This window comes from Raphanus sativus, chromosome 4, assembly GCF_000801105.2.
Source record: "Raphanus sativus cultivar WK10039 chromosome 4, ASM80110v3, whole genome shotgun sequence".
Taxonomy (NCBI): Eukaryota; Viridiplantae; Streptophyta; class Magnoliopsida; order Brassicales; family Brassicaceae; genus Raphanus; species Raphanus sativus.
In genome coordinates, this window is record NC_079514.1 from 9,752,476 (window position 1) to 9,771,511 (window position 19,036).

At 34.8% G+C, this 19,036-nt stretch overlaps 3 protein-coding genes across 3 annotated transcripts; all 3 read right to left on the reverse strand.

The window, feature by feature from the left end:
* Positions 1–1,074: 1,074 nt before the first annotated feature.
* Positions 1,075–9,406, reverse strand: LOC108850220 (putative F-box/kelch-repeat protein At5g24040). Its single transcript, XM_057007944.1, has 3 exons — positions 9,150–9,406; positions 8,603–9,089; positions 1,075–1,470 (listed from the first exon to the last, which is right to left on the reverse strand). Exons 1-3 carry the CDS (start codon positions 9,404–9,406, stop codon positions 1,075–1,077), a joined length of 1,140 nt encoding a protein of 379 aa, XP_056863924.1.
* Positions 9,407–9,925: 519 nt separating this feature from the next.
* Positions 9,926–12,916, reverse strand: LOC108848775 (uncharacterized protein At3g49140). The gene is given in 11 exon segments (XM_018622211.2): positions 9,926–10,338; positions 10,340–10,390; positions 10,524–10,619; positions 10,708–10,863; positions 10,968–11,357; positions 11,432–11,587; positions 11,664–11,734; positions 11,829–11,931; positions 12,051–12,258; positions 12,563–12,656; positions 12,756–12,916. Coding segments are annotated over 11 exon segments (1,419 nt in total). The 5' UTR covers positions 12,793–12,916; the 3' UTR covers positions 9,926–10,281.
* Positions 12,917–13,897: 981 nt separating this feature from the next.
* On the reverse strand, positions 13,898–15,713 carry LOC130511037 (probable peroxidase 61). Its single transcript, XM_057007822.1, has 4 exons — positions 15,465–15,713; positions 15,183–15,362; positions 14,857–15,016; positions 13,898–14,452 (listed from the first exon to the last, which is right to left on the reverse strand). Exons 1-4 carry the CDS (start codon positions 15,711–15,713, stop codon positions 14,016–14,018), a joined length of 1,026 nt encoding a protein of 341 aa, XP_056863802.1. The 3' UTR covers positions 13,898–14,015.
* Positions 15,714–19,036: the final 3,323 nt, after the last annotated feature.

Here is a 19,036-nt window from a genome sequence, read left to right on the forward strand (position 1 = left end):
ACATAAAGCATATGTTTTTTCATAAAATAATTATAAACTTAAAATTATTTTGTAAACAACTAAGCTAATAGATATAACATATAAATATGAGAAGTAGAGTCTGCATATTGACCAGAGTTAAACATGTTCCATCTATGTCCAAAATTTTGGTCTCAGTTAGTTTTTTGAATAGGAAAGGTTTCAAGTATTTGTTGGAAGGGTCTACAGTTTCAAAAAAAGGTCTGGAATTCTGTCCATCAGAATTCAATCAATTTGATAAAGATGCACCGCTACTAAGCATCTTATAGTCATGGACACATCACAGAAGAATGGTGTAGCAGAGAGAATGAACCAAACCTTGTATGAGAAAGCAAGGTGCATGCTTTCAAATGTTAGTTTGGAAAAAGAGGTTTTGGACTGAAGCAAGAGGATTTTAACAAGCAGGTGGAGCTACAGGAAATCCAGTAGAATTACCGGGATTGATTGATTCACAAGGAGGGATCGAGCGATCGAGGCCAAACGATCAGTCGGAGTCTTCTAATTCTTAAAATCAATTTTTTGGATCTAAAAATGGAGTTGTGCTAAAAGGATGTGCGAGTTGGCGTTCCTTACGGCATGCTTCTTGCCAAATCCAAAAATATGAAAAATTTCATTAAACAATTTCTTATATACCTTTAAGATTTTACCTTATTATAATAAAGTATTCTTTTTGCCCGTAAACATAATCTAGAGGTAAATTACGTTAAATCTTTGTATCTTTCTTTATCGTTTATACATCTGTTAATCTCTATCTTCTCATATCCGTCATAACAAAAGGTGTTCTTTTGATGGAAATATCTTATTTAGTTATTCTGTTTTGGGAAATAAACCTAATATAATCAGGGATCTCTCCCAAAGATCTAAAGCCTTGCTGATAAGATTACAATGGAATTCTTATTTGCTCCATGGACTGAGAACTTATACTTTTTCCATAACATTATGAAATTAAATATTATATAGCGTAATTAGCAAATAACCTTTTGTTACCAAACAATATTTTTTTTTGAAGACACACAAAAAAATGAAATCATATTCATGTAGGTGAATGTGATAAGATCATGCGTTTGAGATTGCCCAACCAGGGAAAGATGGAAGCAGATCAACATACTCGGGAATGTCTTCTGCACACCTAACTCCTTGCTCATTGAACTCATACACGAGAATGCTTTCTTGCTCACATGGATTATTGAATCTTTCCCACAAGTTCGGAAAGATTATAGAGTTGCCTCTAAATCCCTGAATCTCAGTAGCCAAGTACGAGAAGGAGCAATGTTCATCCAAGAACAGTACACGACCACCCACATCTTCCACTTGATTCCAATCGTTTCTCTCCACGTCTAACTCTGAAACTTCGAACCATATCTTCTTCTCACGGATATCAGGTATGGAAAAATCGGCGTGGTTCTCTGAGCACAGCTCCACGAGAAGGACCTTGTCCTCTGAGTTTACAAGCTGTACGTTGAAGACATATATAAAGCATGAAAATAGGAGAACAATAAAATTATAAAAGCCTTCACGCCAACGCAAGAATTTCTCCAACCAACGTTAATTTATGTTTATTCGGAAAGTTGTATTTTAAAAAAATGCGGAAACGTGGCAGAAACCTGAAAACTGACTTTAAAATAGGGGTGAGCAAAAAACCCAAACCGAACCGAACCAACCAAACCGAAGTTAAACCGAACCAAACCAAACCAAACCGTGCTCTTTATGTAACCCGATTGGTTCATGTTTTACTCAAACCGAACGGTTTGGTTTGGTTTGGGTTTAAACCGAACCAAACCGAACCAAACCGATAATCTAATATATATAGTAAAAATATATATGATATATATATATATATGTATTAACATATTGTAAATTTTATTTAAAGTTTAGTTTTCATTTTTTCATAATTTCCATAATTTTAAAAAGAATTATAAATACGATTCAAATAATACTATTATATATAAAATTATGTAGCATAAGTTTTTATATTTTCACTCTATCGTTTATGAGTTGATTATTTTTTTAATAAAAGTATAAAACTGATGCCTTCATATTTTATAACCAATTCGAACTACACCGAACCATACTAGACCATAATAATGTAAACCGAACTAAATTTAAACCAAACCGAACTGAACCGAACCGAATTAAATCCAAACTGAACCCAAACCAAAGCTACTTTGGTTTTAATTGGTTTGATTTTTATAAAATCCAAATTACCCAAACCAAACCGAATCCAAACCGAACCCGAAACTAAACCGAAATGCCCACCCCTACTTTTCAAATACAAACGAGTTTTCTTTTTTTTTGAATGAATTTTAAATTTATTCAAAAAACATTTTTACATCAAGACTTAATACTCAACATTTTATTTTTGTTATGTACCAGATTGTGATCGACATAACCGGACCGACCAGGACCGTACCGACCATAGGAGATAATGCTTATCGACTGTTGTACTTATCCACTTAGGATAAACACGACCTGATGTATATATATATATGTAAGACTCTTGGTCGAGATTAATAACAAGAAACACATTTCCCCACTTAGTTTCATAACACGTTATCAGCACGAGACTCTGAAATCCTGAACTATCTCAAAAACCCTAATTGACGGCGCCACTTCAAACAGTTCGTTCTCTCCAACCGTAAGGATCCAAACGATGATCCACATATCAGATTGAAGCTCTTGACGAGACGAATCCAACTCCGTCGGCCACGCCTCTATCTGACTTCGGACGCGCCCTCACGCTCTATTATAAGACGCGACGTCAAGTGATCTAAAACCCTGAAATTCTAAAACTCATCCAACGACTTCAAACAGTTCGTTCTCTCAAACCGTAAGGATCCAGACGACTAGTAATATATCAAATCGAAGCTCTCGACGAAACGAATCCAACGCCGTAAACCTCGTGTCAATCCGATCTCGGACGCTCCGTCACGCTCTGTTTCAATACGCGCCGCCAGTAACCCTAAAAACCCTAATTTTAGCGCAACTTCAAATCGATCGATCTCTTCAATCCTGAGGAACCAGAAGACTAGTAATATATCAAATTGAAGCTCTTGACGAGATGAACAGATCACCGTAAACCGTGTGTCGATCCGATCTTAGACGCGCTTTCACGCTCTATTTCAATAAGCGCCGCCAGAAACCCTAAAAATCCTAAAACTCTAATCTCCTCTTTTGTTTTACAATTTGTGTTTGATCATTATTTTAACTTGTTTTTGACTCTTGTGTTTAAGGTCTAACCAAGATCAAACCCTTGATTCATAAATTCCATTCAACCCAATTGGAGGGTAAGAAGAGGCGACCAATTTTTTATCCGTTCCGGTCATGCAGTTCGCGATCCGACTCGTTCCTGCTCTCGGTGGTCCGGTTCTACAAACATCAAAGTTTAGGTAATTGAAATTCTGAAATCTAAAAGAGAACCCATACTGAATTTGGTTGTATTGATAAAGGTTTAAGACTATTAAAATTTGCAAAACTCCAAACCCTAAGATAATAGATCCCAAAATCCTTTGAGTAAGTTGGAGCTTTCAAGTCCAACAGAGATTGTTTCTAACAATTAAACTCGAAACCCTAATGGTTTTGAATCTCACAGCTTGATCTATTGATCTATAAAGTTACTAAAACCCTAAATATGACCTATTATGTATTATGGTCTAAAAATTAATTAAAATTCATGATAATCTCCTAAAAATCCCCAAAGTTAGTTTTCCATCATCAGAATCCGACCCATTGGTCTGGAACTATGTGGAAAACGATTTTTCGGTTTCTGGTTAGAAATTGACCCCTTCAAATAAATTCCGAAAAATTAATTAAAATTCACCAAAAACCATGATAAATCCTAACTAAGAAACCATATAAGTAGTTTCTTCAGATTCGTTTTTAATCACATAGTCATAGTGTAAATTTTTCATACTGAAAAAGTGCATAAAAAGTGTGTGATTGTTTGAATTATTTGAATCACCTAGAAACGATTGTTAGGATCTCATTCTGATTTTGGTTGAATCATTGGAGATTGCTTGAAAAATTTCGGATTTTCCAGATTGCAAAGTTGCAAATTTTACTTTTTTCAAAACTTTCCGGTTTTGTGAAAATTAACTTTTTATGGTTTCTGAAAACTTCCATATTAGTTTTAGAATAATGGAAGATTGGTAAAACTAGTTTAAAACCATAATTGAACGTTTTCCAGATTGATAGAATGCAAAATTAACTTTTCTAAAAACTTCTGTTTTGAGAAATTGTCTTTTATAAGTTGCTGGAAACTTTTCATTTTTCTTTTGGAAGGTTAGAAAAATGCTATAATTGTTAAGATTGATCTGATTTTTTTTTTTAAGTCGAATAATGGTTTCGAAAATAATTACTAAAAAATGAAACCATAAATTTTCGAAACCCTAAACCCTTTTTTCTCTCTCTAGAATCCGATAATATTTTAAATCATCTAGAATCAATTATTTGATCTGATTTAATTTTTTTTTTCATCTTGATCATGTAGACAATGATTGCTAATGTTGCATCATAAAACATTTTTTTTAATTGATTGATCATATGAGAAAATCAGATTGCTAGATTGAAAGAAAAATTGGATTGCATTGCATAAATTCAGAGGTTGAAAGAAACTAAAACCTGCATTGCTATATTGACTAAAAAAAAATTGGATTGAATTATAAATAAATGGTTGAAAGAAACCAATTCACATTGCATAAATAAAAGGTTGAAAGAAACCAAAATGCATTGTTTGAATTCGATTATAAGTCAAATAATAAGACTCTAAAATCTATATTTTCAGATGTCGAATTTGGATTATCAAGCCCTTAATCTCTCTGGAGATAATTATTTAAAATGGGCCATGAACACTGCAATTGTCCTGAAGATAAGAGGACTTGACAGATGTATCATCAAATGCAAGTATGCAACTGAAAATGAAAAATATGGGGCAGTAACAATTATTCGCCAACATCTCACTGAGGATCTCAGAGATCAGTATCTAAATATTGTGAACCCTCTAGACCTTTGGACAGAGTTAAAATCCAGATACACAATAGTGTTATTACCAAAGGCTAGGCATGAGTGGATAAATCTCAGATTTCGGGACTTTAAGTCCGTAGATGAATATAACTCAGCTCTAATCAAAATCGTTTCTAAATTGAAACTATGTGGTGAAGAGGTAACAGAGGAAGATTTACTGGAAAAGTCATTCCTCGCAGCTGATCTAAGGGATCTATTGTTACAATATACCTACAGAAAAAATGTTTCACCACTTATACGAATTTGATCTCGTATCTATTACAAGCTGAGAAGAATAATGAGATACTAAAGAAAACCAGTGAGATGAGACTTCCTGAAGCCAATAAGGCTGGAGAGAATAAGGGTGAATCCAAAGAAGCCACGTCCAGAATAATAAAAGGAGTGGTCGGCTTATACATTGCCTAAGAATCGAGATTTCGACATTCTGATTTTATGTTTTGATTTGTTTGTCATTTATATTTTTTTTATATAATAAGAGTTGTTTTAGTTTTATATTATCATGTTTGACTTGCTTGATAATTTCTTGAATGATAAATGACAAATGATTTTTTTTTTTTAAAAAAGTATAGGAATTAAAATTATCCGACCAAAGGCATTGCCTAAAGAGGGCATGAATTATTCACCCAAATAAAAGACCCATTTGAGTTATAAAATTTTGAAAATGAATGGTTTCCACATTGAACCAATGGGCAAAAGAAATATAAATTCCTTAAGATTATAAAGAAAGTAAAAATCGCCCAAGGCATAAAAATGGTCGAGACTGTACTCCCAACTGATCTAAACTATGCTAAAAGATCAGTATGATAAAGGCAAAAGGCCTAGGTAACCAGATAGGTTGACCACGAAATTTTATACACTTTATGGCATGACTGGACTAGCCATCCAGGTCTTTAAAATTGATGCAAAGATTGATATCGAAAAAGGCACAAATGAGTTATCCCATAGAATCTCACGTTGTGTAACATGTACACAAGGAAAACTCAATAGGCTATAATGTTCCAAGCATCTAAAATATTTATAGCATGTTCATGAGGGGGAGAAATGACACTCCCGTGGTCCATGAACAACACTAAAAATCCGAGTGACATGGTCTATGACCATGATAGAACTTGGCCGAATTCTTTGTGATACAAAGATCACTAGCTAATGCTTGGGAACACATGGATTTACATGTAATAAAAATATGCATCAGGCCATATAAAGTGAGCATAGATATTCCCATCTAAAAATGATAAAGGGTCATGATCCAGACATAGACCATCCTAAGAGATTATGTATAGACCACCACAATAATATGTGCCGTCTAGGATGGAACCTCATAAAAAGATGAGATAAGATTGGGAATATATGTTGGATATGAGAATGCTTTCTCCCACGATTTTATAAGAAACCTTGAGCCAAATATGGGTGATCAGATTAAGGCCAGGTTTACGGATTGCATGATTAAATCCGACTATCCAACATCAGGGGGAGAAAGAAATAAGCTGGTACAAATATAAAGAAATGGAATGGTATTAACCATCCTTGTCTTGGCAAGATCCTCGGACCAGAGAATATGATTTAAGACGTCCAAAGAAAGATCATACAAAGCTAGCTAAAAGAATGCCAGACAGATTAGACCCGAAAAGAAAAGAAAAAGAATGACTAAGTCATACCAGCTTAAGCACCACGAAATTAATGTCCTAGAAGAGACATAATCAAGTTGCTATAGAGTCTAAAGATAGACCAATATGTTCCATAAGATAAGGAACCTCGGAAATGAAAAGAAAGGTGCATAGAAATGACATATCCGAGGTCATAAGGGAAACCAGACCAGACATTGAGATAAGGCTGCGCAGCTAAACATCTAAGGTACCAGACCATGTAGTTTGGGACGCCAAACTGCAAGGTAATGAAGGTTCTTAGTAAGAATGAAATCTCTAATCGATTAGTTCATGTCTGGAACACAATGGAACCATACATATAAAAGAGTGTCGACACATACACACATAAAAGATAAAGATGCATAAGAAAATAGTAAAATATATAAGCGAGGATCAGAACCCACGTGAATACAAGAATGCATTCATATATTAAAAGGTTGAAACCGTGGGGTTTAAAGAAAAATTCAAAGAATCTATAAAAGAGATGGGTGTATTGGCCATATATAGAAACACCATCTGATAAGAAAAAACCAGTGAAAAATAGGTCATGTGTGGGAAAAGAAAATAAATCGTGAGACATAGACTAAGGTGTTCATATTCCTATTTAAAGCATTCAAGGAATGGCTTGATTACACAAGAATACTCACAGAGACCAAAGGAACAAATTATAAGGAGATATACTCCTATGTGGTGGATGCTACTACAAATTCGAAAAGGTCTGGATATAAGTAAGAAAGAAATGTAGTAAGTAGCATATTGATCATTGGATAAAGAAATGACAAGAGTATCATAAAGATGAGAAAAGAAATTCTCATAGAATAGTTTTGTTCCTAAGCTATTCATGGACTGAAACAAGGCAGCTGCAAATGATATGAAAGACTAAGAAAATACTTAGTACAATCAGTCCATAGATCCTTATAGAGGATATTATAATTCCTTGTGTTTATGTTTATACCAAACCAACCTAAACAGAGGTTCAATGGTTCAATGATTTCAATGATACAAGTTATCGATTGATTTTGGACAGAATATGATGGGACTAGAAACCTTAGCCATATATGAGTATATTGGCGTGTGATGACAAAGTCTATGACTTAACATGTATGTTTTCGAAAACATAGAATTGTTTACGACAAAATGAAAGAAGTCATGAGACATCATCCAGAGATAGTGACCAGAACAATGTATGAGTCAATAATAAAATGAAAGTGTCCACGGTATGGCAAAGCCATGAGACTAGAGGAACCGTGGGACATGAGAGGACCTGCAAGAAAGATTTAATCGCAGGATAGAGGTACATTCAAGTACTGGTCGAGTACTATCCGAGTACTTATTGAGCATTATCCATCCGACCAGAACATGAAGACATTGTCGAGTGGTCAGCATCAAAGGAGCACGTCTTGACCATATCCAAATGAAGTTCCAGAAGGCCGGCGAAATTACAAAATATTACAAGAAGCTCATCGACCAGATAGGAATGCATCGTCCAAAGATCTACAGTGATGCATTCATCAGGGGGAGTTCATGTGTTGTACTCTTTTTCCTGTCCATGGTTTCCCATTTTGCCACATTGGTTTTGGGGTTTTCCAGGAGAGGTTTTAATGAGGCAACATTAAGCATGCAACGAACCAGTACCGGATGTGTCGATCAAGGGGGAGTGTTATGTACCAGATTGTGATCGACATAACCGGACCGACCAGGACCGTACCGACCATAGGAGATAATGCTTATCGACTGTTGTACTTATCCACTTAGGATAAACACGACCTGATGTATATATATATATGTAAGACTCTTGGTCGAGATTAATAACAAGAAACACATTTCCCCACTTAGTTTCATAACAATTTTAAATTTGTTGAACGAGTTTTCAACATTTTCAATACAAAACTTAATGCTCAAGGAAGGGTTTAAAAGTGTACCCAACGTTTCCTGGTCTTATCACACGGTCTAGACCGCTGAAATGTAGTCACTTGTAGATAAGTTGGCTCTACAACTATTGTTCTCCCGGTGATATCAATGGCGTAAAACTTGCTTCTATATGAAACTATCGCTTCAAGATTTGCATCGGGATGTGTGATCTGGAGCTCAGTCCAACGCTCCTCGACTGACCTATACACCGTGGGAGCCGTGAATATGGAATTCCTTAGAACCATAAATTCGTTGTTATCTGCGCCTAAACTCATAAAGCCGATGTCTTCTTCCAGTTTGACAAGACGTTGGAATCCGTCGGACCAAGTGGAACAAGCGACATGTTCTTGAGCTAACTCGAAGACTTGACATCTGAGCAAGTCAAGTGAAAAGGGTGGATTCACACGTCTAGAGTAGTAACTTGTTCTTGCGAAGAAACGATTTAGAACTATATCTCCATTCTCGTTCTCCCCTATCTTAAACAACCTGACAGGTTTACTACATTGATTCAAGAAGCAATTTAAAAAGAAAAAAAAAAGAATTTTTTGGTTTTGTTACCAATATCGAGGACCGTTGTGATCAGAAGAAGACTTGACAAGGTAAATACGGGTGGTCGAGACATGACAATCATCACCATAAGCACCAGAGTCTACGGGAAGAGGACATCTAGGTGCTTTCATCCGTCGAAGTTTGAGGAGGCTAGAGGATCGCCAAAAGGAACATACTGACCGGAAGTGGATCAGATCAAAGAGGTTGTCGATTCTCAAGGAGATAGAGTGGATGATCTCCGACGGCAACTCAGACCAGTTCTCCATTTTCCTTTCTTGATCTGAGGATCATGTCGAGCTTGTTATAAGCCTAAAACTAAAACGTGTTTGACTTTCTCTGTAATTCTCTTAAGTTAATGAGTTGACATTCTTTTTTTTTTGCTATCCCATATAGTGCTCTAAAACATGCTAAGCACTCATTACACTTACACAGTAAATGAATCTCTATCGTTTAGCATACACGTACATCTACATAAAGCGTAGACAGATATATGATTTGTCATTAAATAATTATAAATTTAAAATTATTTTGTAAACAACTAAGCTAATAGATATAATCATATAAATACATAAACAACTAACAAATTAATATAAATAATAACATTAATAAAATATATAATAATATTAATACTTTAGGTTTTTGAATACTTAAAACTCGCGAAGTTATTCACATAGACTACATAACATCTGACTAAACGGATTCAAAACTATATAAATCTACCTAAAAACTGGATAACATAATAAAAATGGTATGGCTTTTTTTTTTTGTCACGGAAAAAAATGGTATGGCTAATTACTGTATAGCAATATATAGACGCTGCCTAGACGAGAGCGTATTTTAAAACACTGATCCCAAGTTATATCAAATGGCTTATAATCCAAAAACTGAGCCTAAAGATCCTGCGTTTGAGAATCACAGACTTGAACCTCAAACAAAAATACATTATGCATCTAGAATGAATTGAAGAAAAAAAAACATTAAACAAGAGGAGATCGAGATCACTTCGTATGCCTATCTCCTACAAACCAACACTGAAAATCGACAGTAGTTACTTCATGATTGACTCGTGATGAAAGATGCTGTTGATATACAAATACTGCGGTTGAATTTGTTTTCTTGTAGACTTCTTTTTTACTAAACATCACCAAGATTCCTTTGGACTCGTTTGCTTTGGTTTCTGCGGCTTATGAGGTATTGAAAGCAAATAATAATTCTCTCAACTGTCCTTCAGCACTGTGTACTGATGTTGCCTGCATATACAGAGTTCACATGACACATTTATCTTAGTGAAAATTGTTATGTCAACTCACAGGGCGTAATCTTGTGAGTATAATTTTTATGTTACCATCGATCAGTAAACAGAGTTTCAAGACTCTTACTTACCCTTGTCAAGAATGCAAACCGTAATGTCTCAATTTGCATACCCGAGCAAAGCCTGAGGTCGAAACCAAGTGAATCTATACCGATCAGCTTCACTTCCTACATTTGCCAAACATAATAATATTGATCAGGGCAACATAGAGACCTTTAAACAACTTGTTGATAATAAATTCAAGTATCTCTCTACCTCTGCTTGAATCCCGTTATGTCTCCAACATAGAGATTTGAGCGCTTCAGTCAGTTTGTTATCCCCATCTTCTTCTAAACGACTCACAATCCCGTCTGGTGCGAGTGCAATAGCATCAGGTTGTGCTTTTCTGACATCTTCCACTTCCACTTGAGTCTGTTTCAAAAGTAAAAAAAAAACACACACAACCGAGCAAAAGATTGAGTCTAAAGAAGAATTGACACAAGGAGAACGGAGTGGAGAGAGGCTTTATCGTAAACCTGATGCCCCTGTGCTGTGATGAGCTGGATTTTATTCATCTCCAGCCTGTAATAAGATATGGCATTTCTCGAATTCTCAAGCTGCAATATCTCACTTTCATCAACTTTCTCTTCGGATTTCTCTCCCTCCTTCTTTTTGTCAGACTTGGGATCAGAGATATCTGAGTGGTCTTTCACAAAGACACGGCTCAATAGCCCCTGGATAGCAAGGCCAGCAGAGGGTTTCTCCATCCAGTTTAAAGGATCCTTTGACGCAACCTCGGCTATCCTCCTGGCAAAGTACATGGGATGGCAAGTTCTCATAGTTTCCAAGTTTGCCCAGTCTCCGAGTGACTCATCAGAGTCTGAAACATAATCATCGTCTCCATCCTCTAGAACAGCAACCCATTCCTGACAAGTCACCGTCACAATATCTCGTTTATGATGGGAATGAAAAAAAAAAGATGAAAACAAAATGTACAAACCTCATCATCTTTGTCTTCATCTTCCTCCCTCTTGTTTTCATCGTCAACTTCAGTAATACCATCTTCCATTTCTTCAATCTCAAAACCAATACCAGAGGGAGTACTCAGCTCCATGTCCTTGATCATCTCCATCGTATCAAAACCTACTATTACTTGCTGCAATTGCATACGTTAACGGTATTACACCTCCTCTATCTCCATGCATATGATTATCCAGAGGAAAGTAACATACCACATAATTATTATCTGAGGTGACAACGGTCTGCATGATGTCCTCGTTTTCCCTAACTTGGAAGTATATATCTGCATTGCATAAGGGTAAACTCAATTCCAAAATGCTTGACAATAATAATAAGCCAAGTCAATAAATAATAAGAAGAAGAAAGGGTGTTCTTACTTCCATGCTGATCTGTTACATAAGGAATATCAGGCCAGAGAATGTTCTCATGAAGTCCAATACCAAGTAAACCTGATAGCATCAACGTTCCTTTTTTGTTCACCTGAACAAGAAGAAGACACACTACGCAAAATCGTCAGATGCGCAAAGGGACAGTTTTGTAAAAGGGTCCTATAAAAATTGTGTCTTTGGGGGGGATGATTGAAAGATGTCATGTAATACCTCAATGATGGTTCTAGCGGTTTCAGCAGGTGGAAGCCTAGAATCACCAGGATTCTCTGGCACATAGGCTCTGATATCTTCGGAAGGATGATAACTAGGCTTCTTTGGATCTGAAGCTGAACCCAAATACTCCGCAATGGCTTGAGTTCTATTCTTCCGCAGGCACTTCCTCGTGAAATAGTCACTGTTACACTTGAGAAGTCCACTCCTGGTAGGTAATATGCACAGCAAATACAAGTCAATTAACACATAACAAAAACGGTACCAAGGGTAACTGAATATGAAATATTACAAAACTGAACTAGCATCTCACCCTTGTTTGAACACCAGTAACTGGTAATGAAAAGATTAAAACTTTTGTATGAACAGAGTAAGTGGTAATGAACAAAAAAAATTAAAAATCTAAACTTTTGTATGTAACAGAGTAAGTGGTAATGGAAGAAAAAATATAAAAATCTCAACTTTTGAATGTAACAGAGTAAGTGGTAATGGAAGAAAGGCATCGACAGTACCTAGGAGCAATAGGCTTGAGACGGTGAGGATGAAAGACTCGCCGAGGCGCAAAGCAGCTTCCTTCTTCCTCTGTGTTGTGTACATGACGATACTCTGCAAGAAGCCAAACAAAAAGTAAGTTTGTTGGATTCAACATATGAAGCAAAGAAAGTTCCTTTTAACATGAGAGTATTGATAGAAGAGATGAATTACGGAGGAGCGCCGTTGAAGAGAAGAGACGGACGGCCATGACGGAGAGTCCCTTTTAAATCTTCAGGGATGAAGCTGAGGCCTGGCCTCTCGTGGGGGAGGAAGGAATGCTATAGCTTTATCTCCCCTCTCTTTCGGATTTTGCTAACTGGTGTTGACGTGTTGTGTGGTCATTGGCTATTACTCGAGATCACGCGTTCACTTAAAGGCTATCCTTTGAAACGCTGCGTTTTGGGTTTGGTTATGATTTCATTACATGCCTTCCTAACCTACAAAACTCTGTTTCAAAGTGTTTCTTCAAAACCCAATCTGATTTATGATGGGAAACTAACAAAACTTTGGCGATTTTTATTACTTCCAACGGAATCAATTATTTGTTGTGGAGTCATGTTTACGACCGGTGAAACTCCACATCATCAGACAGTCCAAACACGCGACCAGGAGATTATTGTGGTTGATGAAAGCAAATTGATCCAAGACGGACTGATGGTACTGTCCATTGTTCAAAATTCTCTTGAGTCATCGGTTAATTTTGTTTCTGATTCCATGGAATGCATTAAGCTGCAAATTATCTTGCGTTCAAGGATTACTTAGATTTCTTTTGCTCCTAGTTGCCTAATTGAGTGTGTTTAAAAAAAATATATATTTTAAAATCTATATGAATTTCCACTAGATTGCACTTCCGAAACAAAAACAAGAACAACATAAGTCACTTTAGTTCCTAGATATAGGGTGTGATTGGTAATAGCTGTGGATGCTTTCGAGAGCCCCATTTATTTTTAAAGTACTAAAATCAGAGCAATTAAGGTTTAATTTATTTTTTAAAACCACAACTATTGAAATAACCTACAGCTGTAGAAGTGCTCTGCAGAGCCAAATATCCAAAGGAAATTTTTAGTGTTTTCCATAAAATTCGAATGTAAAAAAATTTAAAGTTACAGCAAAAATTTCGAAGCTACAGCTATTACCAATCGGACCCATAGATTAGTGTATGTGTACGATCATAACAAAACCATCAATTTTTTTTTTAATTTTATTCATATAGTAACACCATCTTTGGATAGAGAAAATAAAATAGTTCTTTATTTCACAGAAGTTTAGTTCTAGAATTATTACAATAGATCAATTAAATAACTGGATCTCTGTTATTTGTTCTCCATATCGACCTTATTGATTAAAGCTTTTATCAAAACAACATAAATATTTAGGTTATAGTACAACAATCACATACACACATAAAATAAGATGCCATATTTATATATTTTAAGCACCGTAGTTAGCGTTAGTAACTCTGCAATCTCGGCGAATCTCTCCAGCTTTGCCGGTCAACACATTGATAGACCCCATCCTCGACATTGCCAAAGCAAAAGATTTTCTGAAATCTTCGAAACCTGCAGCGAACTCTTGAGTGATCTCCTTCGAGTCCTCGTTGTAGAGCAACTGTTGGTCCACGCCCAAGACAGCGTTATGAGACAGGACTCGAGAATAGTAAGAGCTGCTGAATCTGTTGCTCGAGCCTGAGTCTGGATTGAGGTAAACGAGTGGATCGGTTTGACCCTTTTGTGTTCTTGGTGGACAAAGATATCGAAGTTGTGACACCAATGTTGTGTTCATGGTCGGGTCTGGTTTTCCGGAGTTCTTGAAGTTGTATAACCTGTTCACTATGTGGCTGCAATGTGTCTTCCCCATCGAATGTGCTCCTGTGTCCATTATAAATTATAAAATTAGAGGCTGTTAAAATTCATACATTTAGCGAATCTTATTTAGCTCCACTTTCTTATATAAAATTAAATTTTGTAGTGGTTTGCTTTAAATAAACTCTTATATATTTAAATTTTCACGATATATATTTGTAAATTTCAAAGGTAAAAGAAGAGTGGTGTTACGTTTACAATTAACAAAACAAAATTACTTGAGATGCTTATGATTGCTGATTCATTTGAATAAATATTATGCATTATATATAAACCTAATCGCAAACGTAAAGGTAAACCCGATGAGGTCTCAAAATATAACCTAACATGCGATTGTGTTTCCCTTGAAGAAATGATGAAAAGTTGCTTGGATCTAAAGGAAAAGAAAAGAAGAAGATGGGGTAAATTACCTAGAAGAGTAGTCATGTCCAAAACGTCAAGACCTTTGGAATTGAAGTATGCCAGTGACTCCTCGACTGAGATAGACGGTGACGGTAGATCCACAGCGTCTGCACTTAGTGCACCACCGTCCCTTCTCCCCGTGAACACAGGATAAGATGGTGCACCGGCCTAATCATCATTTCATCCAATCAAAACAAGATACTCAGTTAAACTAATTACAAAATCCACAATAATAGATCGACACTCTCACAGAACATGATCACTTTAAGATAACATGCAAGTATATCTTATATATGTTTTAGACCAAAAAAAAAAAATATATCTATATATGTACCATGTGAACAGCATCTCTAGTGGCAAGATTGAGTATATCAGCGCAAGAAACAACACCAGGACAACGTGATTCAAGAACTTGTTTTATTTTATCGATTATCACAAAACCTCCAAGTCCTCTATTTTGTGGAGCTGTCCTCTCTGAGTTTGGTCCTTGCAAAAGAACCGAAGCATCACATCCCTACATATACATTTTACATACAATAACACTAGGTTATAGAAAATGTAGGTAACTGTAGATGTTACTGTTAGTGAAAAGAAAAAGGACGACATTTTTACTTACGTTAACCATACAATCCGAGTAAAGAAGACGAAGAAGCTTGGGAGCAATGCTAGTGTCATTCCTATAAAACTTTTCGACTTGGTGTCTAATATAAGCCTCTGCATCATCACAAGTGTTGGTAACTTTGTAATAATGCCAAACCAGCTTCACCGGAGGGTTCAATCCCGTCGCAGCCTTTACGGTAGCCGTTCCGGTTAAGCTTATGACTACGAGGGCCAGTAGTGGGAAAAATTTCATACACTGCTTCATTTTATAAAAACGAAAAAAAAAATCTTCCACCACAAAAACCCTTTTTGTTTTTTTTTTTTTTTTTACAAGATCAAAGTAGTATATCTTATTTGTGTATAAGAGAAATAAATGTAATGAATTAAGAGATATGGAATAGTGGTCGATGAGTGAGGGTCCTGAGGGATATATAAGGTTTCAATAGGGTGGCACGTCCACGTGGGTGAACCGATTATAACGTTGTATAAAATTATTATAACGTTCTGACTTTGATAGTATTGATGTACAATACAAGGAAGCGTGTGTATGACAAACGTGGATTCACATGAACCGATGTTCTTCCAGGTTCGAACTATGGTTAGTCTTTGTTTCTTTTTTATTTACTCGGCTAAGAAATCCTACTCAAGTTCAAAAAAAAAAATCCTACTTTGGTTAGCCCTTCCAAGATATGATTAACGTGCTTTTATAATATCATAAACGACCATGTTCGGGCATATATTCTAGCTAGTTGCCATTACAAACTTCATATAACAAGAAACTAATTTTTTCTAGAGTATTCAAAATTGTAGACCACAAATTTGAGTAACGATTGGATTATAGCCACTAAATTTTAAGTAATCTATTAATACATACTGGTCGGCGAAGAATATTCATAATAAAACATTATTTCGCTTGTGTTTTGTAATGGGTGTATAAATAAGCATCCATATATATACAAGAAAACACAAACCTGATAACAAAATCTTGCTGTAATGCCCGAACAACGATATAAGCCAACGCATTGCTGAAAAAATGTATTTCTTAAGCGTCAATTAATCGAAACCTGGTGGTGCATTTTTTCAGGAATGTGTGTAAACGGCTACTTCATTATCCAACTACGTTATTTTTATTTCGTATTTTCCGTATTAATTTATTTTATTTTCTCCACTTTTCAAATCAACATGGTTTAAAGTATTAACTAACTTATATATATGATAACCTGTTTTCTTGAAAATAGTTTTATCTTAACAAACCATTGTTTTCTACAAGTTGCGATTTAGCTTCCTTTTTATTTGCCTATATTTAAGCTTTTAGTCAGGAAAAAAAACAGAGTAATTTCCACAGACATCCAATAGTTATCTTAGTAATAAAAACAAAAAATTGAAATACTAATAAGAAGCCAATTAACTGGATTTTATTAAAAATGATAACAATGATGAATTTTTAGAAGTTCAGTTGAGAAATTTTTGCAATGGAGGTTCTTTGTTAAGATTTTAATTTAATTTGTTTTATTTTTTGACAACGAGATTATAATTTATAAACGTTCTCATAGGAAGGGATGATATAAAAATTATATAGGACTTGACCGCCGGGTTCATTTTGACCTGGTTAGATATTGGCATATTGTGCTAGAGGATGATTTATTAAAGAAGCTAGAGTATCTTTTGCCTTCGCTAAGCATGGGACTTCAGATTTATCTAACCATTTACAAGTCAAAAGTATCATTCATATCATCTTTTTGTTGCCACAATATTTCTTCACATATTTAGTCTTTTATGAACAATAAGATATTACAAAGTCAAGGTAAGATGGTCCAGACTCATGTGCTACATCGAATACATTAAGACCTTTAACAACATTTTTTAACTTCCACCTGACTGGCACTCTAGTCATATAATATGAATGTGTACTTTAATCAAACAAAACAAACCTGATCCAAGAAGTTGGGAGAAATTATTTGTAGAAAGCGTCCTGATGATCACGGTAAGTAAAACTCACAGGAGAGTCAGAAAGGACGAGCGAGTTCTTTGCGGCTCTAGTTACTGTTATCTTTCTATCTACGTTGTTGTATAACAGCATAGCAAGTAGTGCCACAAGCACAAACTTCCCCACAACTATAGGTATCACAAGATGTCAAGATGTCTTCGATTATTAGCTTTTCCTTTTTGGTGATGAATCAATAAGGAAAAAAGAAATATTTTTGAAGAAATAAGAACGGAGATGGGGTCAAAGACAAATTTACCAGGGTGTCACTTGTAGAAAATTGCTATAGTTACTGAAGAAATTAGTAAGTTAACTGGGGTCAACTGACCCCTATAAGCTGGTAATAAATCCCGCTCCTGACAAGAACCTTCTGTCCTAACCCATGGCTTTTATGCGATTTAGAATCCTTATCATATTATTTAAGGGAAAGACTCATTAGCACTAGTCTTCACAAAAGGTGTCGAACCAGGATCTTTAAACCCGCCAAAGTTCAGGCTCTTTAGAATCCAACAATAAGGCGTCTCATCATCTAAACCGAAGCAACACATTTGCAATCAGATAAACACATCAACCCGCATTTAATTACGATAACAGATATCGCTGTAATTGGCGATAACAGAACGTTCTGAGAAATAGTAGTTAGTCTCTTGGACCGTCGAGAACTTGAAGGTACCGTTACGGTTTATGTTTCTCTCGCATTCTTGGACCAGAGATGAGTTGTCTGCAGCAGAGTTTATGGTTTTCTTAATCAGGAAGCTTAACCGAACCGGGCAAACATAAACAGTCAGCGTTTTTCTTGGTACGGCCCAAGTTGCATGCTCCGTTACCGCATATCCCAGCTATGGACTTGATTGGTAAAGCATTAGCATTAGTATTAGTATTATACTTCTTATTATCCAATCAACATTGATAACAAAAGCATTTAGAAAAGCATTTATATGATGCTAATGCTCTCCAAATACTCTTTCCTCAATGCTCTCATATGAAGCTTTTGGAAGAGCATTTGCATTTAGAATATATATAAATTCAAAAATAATTTTATATAATTAATTTATATCTATTTAATAATATAAAAGTTATGTTTATAATAAAAAAAATATATTTTCAAAAAACTAAAAGTTGTGATTAATTATTATTATTTTTAAATAACAATATTTTATATTTAAAAAATAATAAAATTTATATAATTACACATATCATTCATTATTTTTAATAAAAAACATAACATAATATATATTTATATATTATAAAATAAAAACATTTATATTATTTTTAAATAAATAAATTATATGTCATAGATTATTTTTATGATAATATTATATATGGATCATTTATTGCTCAACCAATAAATAAATAATGATGATTTTATATAAATTATTTTTAATTTATTTATTTTATTTAATTATATCCAAAAATAAATTTTATTTTAAATAATTTTTTTTTTTAATAATATTATTTCACATTTTAAAATTAATTTAATTTATAAAATTAAATAAGATTCATTATTTTTAATAACAAATATATTATTAATATTTATTATAATTTAATATATATTATTTTCAAATAAATATATTATATACTAACTTTTATGATAATTTTAAAAT

Excerpts from the sequence above, each read along its gene's own strand:
- LOC108850220 (XM_057007944.1), bottom strand. The coding sequence starts at position 9,406 with ATGGAGAACTGGTCTGAGTTGCCGTCGGAGATCATCCACTCTATCTCC. Across the intron at positions 9,090-9,149 it reads CACAACGGTCCTCGATATTG|TAAACCTGTCAGGTTGTTTA; the intron begins GTAACAAAACCA and ends GAATCAATGTAG. Across the intron at positions 1,471-8,602 it reads ATAAGACCAGGAAACGTTGG|CTTGTAAACTCAGAGGACAA; the intron begins GTACACTTTTAA and ends TTCAACGTACAG.
- LOC130511037 (XM_057007822.1), bottom strand. The coding sequence starts at position 15,713 with ATGAAGCAGTGTATGAAATTTTTCCCACTACTGGCCCTCGTAGTCATA. Across the intron at positions 15,017-15,182 it reads CTAGAGATGCTGTTCACATG|GCCGGTGCACCATCTTATCC; the intron begins GTACATATATAG and ends AATGATGATTAG. Across the intron at positions 14,453-14,856 it reads GGACATGACTACTCTTCTAG|GAGCACATTCGATGGGGAAG; the intron begins GTAATTTACCCC and ends TAATGGACACAG.